Raw genomic sequence first — 12,791 nt, 5'->3', positions numbered from 1 at the left:
AAGTGGAACTCTAGAGGCAAATAAAGACAATGTGTCGACCCTAAAGATAATAGGCAAAAACAACAGTAAGTATTAATACTTACTTGAAAGTCTGTCAATTGGAACATTCTCACCAGTCCAGTGGTGCACTTGCACCAGGGGAGTATGTCTTTCTCCCTGGTTGCATCTTCCAGAGGAAAGCAGGGACAGCCAATATCCCTGTCAGTCCCTATTGGGCTAGTTGTAAACTAATCCCAATACTCCTGCCAGACCACAGATACCCCTAGGCTGAAAGGCCCTGCACTCTCCTTTGTAGTTCTTCAAGAGAAAACTGTTCCACCTCCTTCAAGTTAGATGGTTTCCTCTGGTCAAAGCAACCTTTAAGTCTGACCACAGATTCTCAATTGGATGAAGGTCTGGGCTTTGACTAGGTCACTCCAAAACATGCTTGTTTTGTTCCTCTGCAGCTCCCTCAGGGTTCCCTTTGGTCACTGTGCTGTCTCTCTGATTAATGCCTTCCTTGCCCGGGCTGAGAGTTTTGGTGGGTGGCCCTCTCTTGGCAGCTTTGTTGTGGTACCATGTTCTTTCCATTTGATGGTGCTCCAGGGATCAGGAGAGATTGGGATTTTTTTGTAACCCAACTCTGACTTGTCCTTTTCAATAACTCTGTCCCGGACTTGTTTGGAGATCTCCTTGGTCTTCATGGTGTTTGGTTAGTGGTTCCTCTTGCTGGCGTGGCAGCCTCTGTGGCTGGTAAATTGTATATACTGACAGCCATGTGACACTTAGATTGCACACCGGTGGACGTCCTTTCATCAAGAATGTGACTTATGAAGGTAATTACTTGCGCCAGAAATATGCACATGGCAATTTTTAGTTATTTGATCCCATAAATGTAATTTATGCCTAGATTTTTCTCACTTCACCAACATAGACTATTTAGTGCTGATGCATCACATACAAATCGGATTACAAAAATATTTAAACACAGATTGTAATGTAACAAAATAGGTAAAAAGCCAAGTGGGTGAATACTTTTGTTAGCCACTGTATCAAGTAGAAGATGATTATCATGGTTACCCCATGTGTAAGAAAGCAGTTTAGAAAAGTTTATTGTACAGAAAAAATAAAAATAATAATATATTGACAAGTTGAAACAATATTTAAGCAGACCCTAAAGGGTAAATTTTGCTAGCTATATTATAGCAATCAAAGTGGGATACGGAACATCAAGCTTCATAGGCCTTAGGACAAAGACGCATTCTCACAAATACACATGTCTTTGGTATAAAAACAGTTATATCAGCAAAATAAAAAGACTGGGTAGGCAATGATGCACAACTGTGGCCCCATGGGATGTGTTTGCGGTTAGTGACAAAGACCTCAGGGGAACACACGCTGATAATGAGCACCTGCTCACCCCAGGTAATGGTCACACAGGAGCGCACCTAAATGCTGAGCTATCTACCTCACCTTAAAAGACATTCTAGTTCTCAATGCATATAAACCTGCTCTTATCTGGGTTATGTGGGCATTGGGGCATCATTCCTACTCATGTGTGTTTGGGTGTAAATATATGGGCTGATTAATATTTCTAGAATTTATTCTTAACTGTGGAAGAAAGCTGTATAAGTGTGCAGACCTACTATTTGTCTTGCTACCACCAAATAATGTGAAAAATTCATCTCCACCCGTATAAAGGATATTCCACCATGGCTTGAATTCCATTTCTTTTAAAAATCACTATGCGTTCCACTTTTCCTACAGGATTGCAGACAGAATAAAGTACATCCTAAACAAAATGAAAACAAAAGTTATAAAAACACATAGCTATATGTAGATTATTTACAGATATACATAATGGATGAATAATGATCAGTTCTTTTCCTATCCCAACTTTCGCACATATATTATATATACACACAATACTCAGCATAAATTAGTATACCCCAGATTTGGCACAAAACCTTTAGTTTCTTTTCAGAATCAACATTTTATTTGGGATGCATACCATACTACAAAATACTCCCACAAATGTGGCCCATTGATTGCAAACAACATTTGTTATTTTGCACACCCAAAAAAGTAGCTTGCCAAACAAATTCACTCACTCTTCTTAAACAAAGAAAACCCCTTCCCAATTCATGCTCTCAGCAATGGCACCATATGGAAGAGAAATGTTAGAAGACCAGAAAAAGAAAATAATTTCTTTACACAAGAAAGGTAAAGACTATAAGAAGATCAGAAAAGCTTTACTTTACAGGCAGAATACTGTAGCAAAAGTGATACAAACATTTAACAAAGTTGGAACTCCAATCATCCCACTCCGTGCCCTTGGTAGACGTGCACTTTTCCAACACAATGATCCAAAACACACATCTAATGCCGGGGTCACACTTGCGAGTTCAATACGAGAAACTCGCACGAGTCTCTAGCATCAAGTCCCGGCACTGCCGCCGGCACTCGGGATCGGAGCTTGCAGCTGCATGTATTTCTATGCAGCTGCATGCTCCAGACCCGAGTGTCGGAGGCAGTGCGGGAATTGATGAGAGCGGCTCGTGCGAGTTTCTCGCATTGAACTCGCACTCGCAAGTGTGACCCCAGCCTAAAGGTCGCTGTCGCACTTCTGAATAAAAACAGGGTGAGAAGGGACTCAGTAGCCAAGTATTTCTCCTGATCTGAACCCAATCTAAACACCTATGGGGATTTCTGAAGAGGTAAGTTGAGTATCAACCCATCCATCTAGCATTCAGGTTCTAAAAGAGCTCCGTTCTTTAAAAATTAAAAAAAAAAAAATGTGTGCTTTAATATGCCGCCAACATGTTTTTTCCATGCCTAGAAGAAATGGTGCTCTGCTTAAAAATCATGGAGGTCATACAAAATACTAGATATAGTAGATTTTGATGTGGGGTATATTCATTTTTGAATCAACTAATTTTAGTAAAACTGAAAATTTTGTAATAAAAGTTATATTTACTATTACTGTCATTTAAGTGTAAAAACAATTTCTATGAAACTCAGTGTTAACAAAATTTGGAAAAATTGCTCTTGTGTTCTTTGAGATGTTGATTAAAATTTAGCTTTTTTTAAACAGGGTGTACTCATTTATGCTGCACACCTTGTATATAATATCTCCATGTGCTGCACAGACACTCACAACACAATTAAATGATTGTAACAAATCTTACATACAATAAAATTAAAAGTACATAGAAATCGCCAAGAAACAGTCCATGCAAACACAAAATATACTGAAGGTAACTGAACACTGCTCCCAAAAATGCAATATACAAAAAGAAAAACAAGCTAAACTGGAGTCATAAGGTCTCACAATTAATAGAATGCTCAGCCTGATATAGATAGTCACAAGTCACTCACTCTTGCTAATAGTCACACGTCCTGCACCCTAAAATGCAGGTCACATGATGACTGCAAGGTGGCACTGCTGTGCAGGCGACAACGTGGCACTGCTGTGAAAGCGACAACGTGGCACTGCTGTGTAGGTGGCACTACTGTGGCTGTGTAGGTGGTACTACTGTGGAGATGACAACAGGGCTGTGGAGTCAGAGTCGGAGCCCATTTTGGTGGATTCGGAGTCATGAAAATTTATGTCGGAGGTTTGGCTTACCGACTCCAGAGCATTGTGTTACAAGGTGGCACTGCTGTGTAGGTGACACTACTGTTTAGGTGACAAGGTGGCACTGCTGTGTAGGTGACTAAATGTAAGCCAGTCTTCTGTGAGGGCGTCACACTGGCATACCTTCTTGAGTTAGCACAAGACAATAGTGCAGCTCCCGGCAGGAAAGCCACTGTTGATAAATGGTATGACACACAAATTGATGAGACTTACCACTGTAATCGGATAGAGGGGATTTTGGATGGAAAGAAGAAGAACCTTATTCCCACCAGAGGGGTCTTCAGTGTTTGCTGGTCTTGTAATCCTTTTACTTGTGGAATAGTTGAAAAATGCCTGTTGTCCTGCTATGTAGACGGGCTCATTGCTGGCAAATGTAACACACTTCTTTGAAAATTCTGTATCTTCAAATTCAACTAGAGCTTGCCGCTTGAAAGGCATCATCATCACATAGCTAAAGAAGGCAAAACCCCAAAACATAGCAGTAAAAATCTGCATTTGATTTAAGACAAACAATTCCTTTACTAGTGAAGGCCTGATACAAAAAGACAACAATATGCAGACAGCCATAATATATTGCAATATAGACGTATTGCAGTGTACTATATTAGCAGTCAATATTTGCAAGTTACATGATCAAATCCTCTAGTGCCACTAGATATGTGACAAAAAGGTTAATATTACGAGATAACTTTATTCTGCAGGTCCGTAATATGGCAATACTAAAGTTAGCATATCCTTTACTGTTAAAACAATACACTCAACGCCCCAAAAATGTGATAAAATTGATCCATTGCACCGTACTAAAAAAAACTGTGATACCATTTATTATTATAAATGACTGCCCAAATGATGCCATTAAAAAATTACAACTCAGTTTGCAAAAACAATCCTTCAAGTTTGCAGACACATGGACAGGACTGGACATGACAGGACATAAAGAAATCAGGATGAGAGCTACACTCACATGTAATAGTTTGAGCAATCCTGGTCAATATTACTGTTATTGTGAACAGTTAAGCAAGTTGAAGATTAAATTATTTCTAAAAGGCCTGAAGTTAAAAATAACACATTTCCTTTGCATTTTAGGCAAGAAAAATAAAATATATTGTCATTTTTTACATTTTAAAAATCACAAAAAGGAAAATGATGATGCAAAAGTTTGGGCACCCTTAGAGATTTGTGTTCTCAAATAATTTTGACCAAGGTTTCAGACCTTAAGTGGCCTGCTACGGTTATGGCTTATTCACTATCATCGTAGGGAAAGGCCAAATAATGCAAATTTCCCAGCTTTATAAAAATCCAGCCTCCTCTAACCTTGTGCCAAAAAACAGCAGCCATGGGTTCTTCTAAGCAGCTGCCCAGCACTCTGAAAATGAAAATGGTGGAGGCCTACAAATCAGGAGAAGGTTATAACAAGATAGCAAAACGTTTTCATGTAGCTCTTTACTCAGTTCAGAATGTAATTAAGAAATGGCAGTTACCAGGAACAGTGGAAGTCAAGATAAGGTCTGAGAGACCAAGAAAAATTTCAATGAGTGCTACTTGTAGGATTGCTATAGAGGCAAATCAGAACCCCCACTTGACTGCAAAAAAAACCTTCAGAAAGATTTAGAAGTCTCTGGAGTTGTAGTACATTGTTGTACTGTTCAGAGACACCTGCATAAATATGGCCTTCATGGAAGAGTCATCAGAAGAAAACCTCTCCTGCGTCCTCACGATAAAATTCAGCATTAGAAGTATGCAAAAGAACATCTAAACAAGCCTGATGCATTTTGGAAACAAGTGATGTGGACCAATGAGGTTGGAATAGAACTTTTTGGCGACAATGATCATAGGTATATGTGGAGAAAAAAAAAAGTACAGAAATTTCAAGAAAAGAGCATCTTGCCAACCATTAAGCATGAGGGTGGATCAATCATGCTTTGGGGTTGTGTTGCAGCCAATGGCATGGGGAACATTTCACGGGTAGAGAGAAGAATTGATTCAATGAAATTTCAACAAATTCTTGATGCAAACAAATACAATCTGTAAAAAAACGCTGAAGTTGAAAACAGGATGGCTTCTACAAATGGATAATGATCGTAACCACACATCAAAATCCACAATAGACTACCTCCAAAGGCGTAAGCTGAAGGTTTTACAACGGCCCTCACAGTCTCCTGATCTGAACATCATTGAAAATCTGTGGCTAGACCTCAAAATGGCAGTGCATGCAAGACGACCCAGGAATCTCACAGAACTGGAAGAATTTTCTAAGGAAGAATAGATGAAAATCCCTCAAACTAGAAATAAAAGACTCTTGGCTAGCTACCAAGTGCATTTACAAACTGTGATATTTTCATAAGGGGGTGCTAATAGGTACTAATCATGCAGGGTACACAAACTTTGCATCGGCCCATTTTCTTTTTGTAAGTTTTAAAATGTAAAATATGAAGAGGTTAGAGGCTGGGTTTTAATAAAGCTGAGAAATTTGCATCACCTGGCCTTTCCTTATGATGATGGTGAACAAGCCATAACCCTAATAAGCTACTGTATATACTCGAGTATAAGCCGACCCCCCTAATGTTGCAACAAAAAACTGGGAAAACTTATTGACCCGACTCACTCGAGTATAAGCCTAGGGTGGAAAGTCATAGTTACTCACCGTTAACGGTGTTTCTCGGAACCCATGACAGCACTACGGAGAGAAGGGATCCGCCCTTCAGGGACAGGAAACCTACAGATAAAAGGGCAGTACCTCTCCCTCGCATCAGTTGGTTTACAGAGCATCAGAGGACCTCCAGGTTAGTTACAACAGAGAGAAAATTACATTATAACATTTCTTAATAGAGGAACCCCGTGCCTAAACTATAGTATATAAATTATATAAATTATATTTAAAAAGGTGCTCACCGCACTCGTGATGGGAGGGAATAAGCGGGTGCTGTCATGGGCTCCGAGAAACACCGTTAACGGTGAGTAACTATGACTTTCTTGGTCTCCCATGACAGCACTACGGAGAGAATTGCAGAGATTAAGGTTAGGGAGGGACCACCGCCTCAAGGACCCTTCGTCCGAAGGTTAAGTCAGACACAGAGGCTAGATTTAGTCTATAGTGCCTAAAAAAGGTTGATGGTGATGACCAAGTGGCCGCCTTACAGATTTGCTCTATCGATACCTCTGACCTCTCAGCCCATGAGGTAGCTACTGCTCTTGTGGAATGCGCTTTTATACCATCCGGGATTGTATTCCCCGAGGATGAATATGCCAAGGCAATCGCCTCCTTTATCCATCTTGCTAAAGTACCCTTGGATGCCCGGAATCCTTTTCTGGGACCCTGAAAACAGACAAACAAAGAGCCTTCCTTCCTATACTCCCTGGTGGAATCTAAGTATTGGACTAGGCATCTTCTAACGTCTAGATTATGGAAGTTTAGCTCTTTCTCGTTTTTCGGGTTTGGACAGAAGGATGGCAAGGATACCTCTTGTGACCTATGAAATTTTGATGCCATTTTTGGCAAATAGGCTGGGTCGGGTCTAAGAGTGACTCTATCATCCAATATTTTAGTGAAAGGTGGATTAGAGGAGAGGGCTTGAATGTCACTTATTCTGCGCGCAGATGTTAATGCTACTAAGAGAATAGTTTTAAGTGATAATGTTTTTATGGGAATCGTTTGTATAGGTTCAAATGGAGGGCCTGTTAATGCTGAAAGGACTAAATTTAGGTCCCATGAGGGTATTTTTTGAGTAACTAAGGGTTTCGATCTTGTAACCACCTTAATAAACCTTATTACCCATGGGTTAGCTGCAATGTTTTGGTTATATAGTGCTCCCAGAGCTGCTATTTGCACCTTAAGAGTACTGACTGCCAACCCCTGCTCCAGACCTTTTTGTAGGAACTCAAGGATTTTAGGAATTGAAGGCCCGTCCTGGATCTTTACCTTGGAGACAGATAGGAATTTCCTCCATGTTTTCCCATATATTTTAGTAGTGATGGGCTTTCTACTTTTTAACAGCGTAGCCACTAAGTTATCTGAGAAACCCCTTTCTCTTAATAGTCCCCATTCAAAAACCAGGCTGTCAAATGGAGGTTCGACTCCTGTGGGTGGAAGATTGGTCCTTGATGTAGAAGGTCTGGTATATCCGGTAGAACCCACGGGTCTGATACCGATAGCATCCTTAGCCAGGAAAACCATGTCCTTTTTGGCCAGAATGGGGCAATAAGGATCATTTTTGTTTTGTCCTCTCTGATTTTCCGAATGACTGCCGGAATCAGAATGGTTGGTGGAAAAGCGTATGTCAGTTTGTGTGTCCATGGAATCAGAAAGGCATCCAGAGCCTGGGGATTCCCTTCCAGGCTTAGAGAACAAAATTTGCTTACTTTTTTGTTCTTGCAATTGGCGAACAAGTCTATTGTTGGTGTCCCCCACATTTCTGTGATCTGATTGTAGATGGATTGGTTTAGGGACCACTCGCCTTGTTTCAACTGAGTTCGACTCAAGTAATCTGCCCTTTCGTTGTTTGAACCCTGGATGTGTAGTGCCGAGAGGGATAGTAAGTTTTCTTCCGCCAGCTTGATAATTTTGGCTGAAGAACTCATCAGTGAACGAGACCTTGTTCCCTCCTGGTGATTTATATAGGCTACAGTCACTTTGTTGTCTGAAAGAATTCGGACATGGTGTCCCTGAATGTCGGGTAGAAAAAATAGAAGAGCATGATATACCGCCCAAAGTTCTTTTTGGTTTGAGGATGCTAATAGTTTTTGAACTGACCAATTTCCCTGAGCCACTTTGTCCCCCAGGTGGGCCCCCCACCCTCTGGGACTCGCATCGGTTGTTATTATCCGAGAGATATTTGGCACCCAAGGGACTCCCTTTGACAGGTTTTGGTCTTTTCCCCACCAAAGAAGGGAATGAATAACTGTTGAATTTAGGATGACCCGGCTTTCCAATTTGTTTTTTAGAAACAACTGCCATTCTAGTATGTGCCACTGAAGCTCCCTTGTGTGAAATTGTGCGAAGGGTATCGCTGGTAGGCATGAGGACAGAGAGCCTAGAAGCGACATTGCTCTCCTTAGAGTCATTAAGGGATTGTGTAATGTTCGCGCTATCATGGATAATATGTTGTCTTTTTTGGGACCTGGGAGTCGACATTCTTGGACCCGGGAGTCTAATGTCAGTCCTAGGAACTCCTGTACTTGACAGGGTTCCATTCTTGATTTTTTTACATTTAGAAGCCATCCCAAGTCCGTCAGGATGGTCATTACTTGGTCTCTCTTTTCCCTGCAACTTTGCGCTGAGTTGCTTGCGATAAGAAAGTCGTCCAGGTAAGGGATTATTAGTATATTTTGTTCCCTCACGTGGGCCATCATTTCCGCTATTAGTTTCGTAAATATACGTGGAGCTATTGAAATCCCGAACGGGAGAGCCTTGTATTGAAAAAACCTTATTTGACCCTTTATGGAGACTGCCATCCTGAGAAATTTTTGGGATTGATCGTGGATGGGCACATGGTAGTATGCGTCGGTTAGGTCTATTACGACCATGTAGCAGTTCGGGAAAAGGATTTTTATAGTGGACCTTATTGTTTCCATTTTGAATTTGTAATTTACGACGTATCTGTTTAAGTTTTTTAGATTTATAATCGTCCGAAAGGACCCGTCGGGCTTTGGTACTAAAAATAGAGGGGAGAAAAAACCTTCCCCTATTTCCTGAGGAGAGATTTCCCGAATCACCGATTTTTGCAGTAGGGAAATAATTTCTTCCTCTAATGCAGCTTGTTCTGCTGCCGAAGATCTTGTTTTTGTTACTATATAATTCCAGGGAGGGAAAGAAACGAAATCTATTTTTAGACCAAACTGTATGATATTTAAAATCCAGATGTTGTTGGAAATTTTCTTCCAGGCGGGAATGAATGATGTTAGCCTTCCTCCCACCAAGGGATAAATGTCATTTGGAGAGCTTTTTATCACGGGAGGTGTTGCCAAAGAGGTAACCCCTATCCCTTCATCTTCCGTCTTCCCACTTATTCTGCTCTCTGGGGGGTCTACGATGAAAAAATCTGCGGCTCCGAAAGGATTGTCTAAATGGAGCCAGACCCAGATTTGGAAACCCCTTTTTTTTATCTCCCGCTTTCTGGAGGATGTCATCCAGGGTTTCTCCGAATAAAAAATTTCCCTCACATGGGATAGAACATAGTTTCAACTTCGTTTGTAGATCTCCTGGCCAGCTCTTCAGCCACAAGGTTCTTCTGGCTGCGTTGGAGAGAGCAGCGGCCTTAGATGTTAGGCGTACGGAGTCCACCGAGGAGTCCACCAGGAACAATGCTGCTGCTCTCATTGCAGGGATCGAATCCAGCAATTTATTTCTGAGTAACCCGTCTTTAATCTGACTTTCCAGCTGGTCGATCCACACCATTAGAGATCTGGAAGTGCAAGTTGCTGCAACTGCAGGTCTCAGGCTACCCCCAGCCGATTCCCATGCTCCCTTAAGGAAAGTATCCGCTTTTTTATATAATGGGTCTTTGAGGGTACCCATGTCCTCGAACGGAAGCGCAAATTGTTTCGAGGATTTGGCTACTGCAACATCTAGTTTTGGTGCCTTATCCCAGAAAGAGGAAGCCTTATCCTCAAAGGGATATTTTCTTTTAAGGGAGGGCACCGAGGAATTTCTTCTATCCGGTTTCTCCCATTCTTTTTTGATTAATGTCTGGACATTAGGATTTAGAGGAAAAGTTCTTCTCTTTTTTTGTCCCAGACCTCTAAACATTACATCTTGGGCCGTTTTGTCGGGTTTGGGTTCCTCCACCCCCATAGTAGCCCTAACCGCTCTCACTAAAGAATCCACTTCTTCTAGTGGGAAACAATGCCGGGCCGACTCTTCCTCGGAAGAAGATAGGGGGGAATTTGAATCGTCCGAATCAGTATTTTCAGATGAGGATCGGACCGAGTGGGAATGTACCGACTCCTTCACTTTCTTCATCCCTTTTTTGGAGGATAAAAGGGCATTCTGAACCTCAGACCTGATTACATCTTTAAGTTCAGATGCAAAGTCGGGGGTCTCCTCACATAGTAAACGCTGGATGCATGACTTGCAAAGCTTTTTGTCCCAGGTTACTGGTAAAGCTTTGTTACAGGTGGGGCAGACCCTATTTTTCTTTTTCTCCAGGCTCTTCATACCCTAGTAAGGGAGAAGAGGGAGCCCCATTATAAAATATGCACATTCACGGAGATCACTCACCATTCGGATGTGGAGGCAGGTACCGGTTATGGAGGGGGACCCGGGCCTGGTAGGGAAGGTCCTTGAGGAGGAGTATCAGTCTTCGCAGCAGACCTGCTGCGCCGTGTGGAACGGCTGCTAGATCCACTCCTGGTACTCTTTGTCTCTGATTTTCTGTGGCGCTGCTGTCCAAGCTGCAGCTCCTGTGGATCGCTGTCCTCCATGGTTACAGGGAGAAAGTGCAAAAACCATGTGTGCACCATCTCCCTATTTGTAACCGGCGCCACCCCTCCCGGCGTCCGCCGCACTTCCGGTTCTCCGCATTTCCGGAGCGGCGGCCATCTTTGTACACCCGGAGTGTGCGCTTGTCAGCACAGAAGCTCTGGTGATCCAGCGCCCCTCCTCATCAGATTTGGCGGCGTTCTCCCCTCGCTCTCCCTGAAGAACCCCTCGGTTCCAGCGGTGGCGGCTTCGGGAGCCGGACAAGCCGCGGCAGGAGCCTCCTCGCTGCCGGACCCGACCGCCCGGTCCATCGGTCTTCATACAGGTACCGCCGAAGAGAGGTTCCCTGTCAGGGACAGGAAACCAACTGATGCGAGGGAGAGGTACCGCCCTTTTATCTGTAGGTTTCCTGTCCCTGAAGGGCGGATCCCCTCTCTCCGTAGTGCTGTCATGGGAGACCGAGAAAATGCAGCAGCTACCGGTAAATGTCAAAAATAAAAATAGATACCAATAAAAGTAAAATTAATTGAGACATCAGTAGGTTAAGTGTTTTTGAATATCCATATTGAATCAGGAGCCCCATATAATGCTCCATACAGTTCATTATGGCCTCATAAGATGCTCCATATACAAATATGCCCCATATAATGTTCCATGCAGTTCTTTATGGCCCCATAAGTTGCCCCATATAATGCTCCATGCAGTTCTTTATGGCCTCATAAGATGCCCCATATAATGCTCCATGCAGTTATGGCCCCATATAATGCTCCATGCAGTTATGGCCCCATAAATGCTCCATGCAGTTATGGCCCCATAGATGCCCCATATAATGCTCCATGCAGTTATGGCCCCATATAATTCTCCATGCAATTATGGCCCCATATATGCCCCATATAATGCTCCATGCAGTTATGGCCCCATAGATGCTCCATGCACTTCTTTATGGCCCCATAGACGCTCCATACAGCATTTTGCCTCATGTAATGCTGCTGCTGCACTAAAAAAAAAAAAATAAAAAAAAAAATTACATACTCACCTCTCGTCGCTGCCCGCTGCTCCTCAGCTTCCCGTCTCTCCGCACTGACTGTTCAGGCAGAGGGTGGCGCGCACACTAATACGTCACCGCGCCCTCTGACCTGAACAGTCACAGCAAGAGGACGGGAAGACGGAGCTTCGGTGGAGCAAGGGAAGGTAAATATACTCACCTACTCCCGGCGCTCCTGACGCGGTCCCTGCATGTCCCACGGTGTACGGCGCGGCAGCTTCTTCCTGTAGTGAGTGGTCACATGGTACCGCTCATTACAGTAATGAAAATGCGGCTCCACCCTTATGGGCGTGGAGTCCATATTCATAACTTTAATGAGCGGTACCACGTGACCGCTGAAGGGGAGAAAAACTTGAAGCTGCCGTGCCGAACACCGTGGGACTTGCAGGGACCGCGTCAGGAGCGCCGGGAGTAGGTGAGTATTTGACAGGCGTCGCTGCCCCTCACCCGCCGACCCCCCCGCCTTCCATGACTCGAGTATAAGCCGAGAGGGGCACTTTCAGCCCATTTTTGGGGGCTGAAAATCTCAGCTTATACTAGAGTATATATGGTAATTAAGGTCTGAATCCTCGGTCAATGTTATCTGAGCACACAAATCTCTAAGGGTGCCCAAACTTTTGCATCAGCCCATCTTCCTTTTGTAATTTTTAAAATGTAAAAAAATATTTTTTTTCCTAAAATACAAAGGAAATGTTTCATCTTTAACTTTAGGC

The 12,791-nt window shown here is 42.9% G+C and overlaps 1 protein-coding gene across 1 annotated transcript in view; it reads right to left on the bottom strand.

The window, feature by feature from the left end:
- Positions 1-12,791, bottom strand: part of LOC143804654 (heterogeneous nuclear ribonucleoprotein L-like) — a 96,406-nt gene that overhangs the window by 63,914 nt on the left and 19,701 nt on the right. The window contains exons 3-4 of the mRNA XM_077282951.1: positions 3,830-4,067; positions 1,686-1,771 (exon numbers count right to left, since the gene is read on the bottom strand). Coding sequence (XP_077139066.1) covers positions 1,686-1,771; positions 3,830-4,067 — 324 coding nt within the window. The remainder of the gene's footprint in view (positions 1-1,685; positions 1,772-3,829; positions 4,068-12,791) is intronic.

This window comes from Ranitomeya variabilis, chromosome 2, assembly GCF_051348905.1.
Source record: "Ranitomeya variabilis isolate aRanVar5 chromosome 2, aRanVar5.hap1, whole genome shotgun sequence".
Taxonomy (NCBI): Eukaryota; Metazoa; Chordata; class Amphibia; order Anura; family Dendrobatidae; genus Ranitomeya; species Ranitomeya variabilis.
Note: the sequence above shows the minus strand (reverse complement) of the source record. Positions and strands in the feature narration are given on the sequence as shown.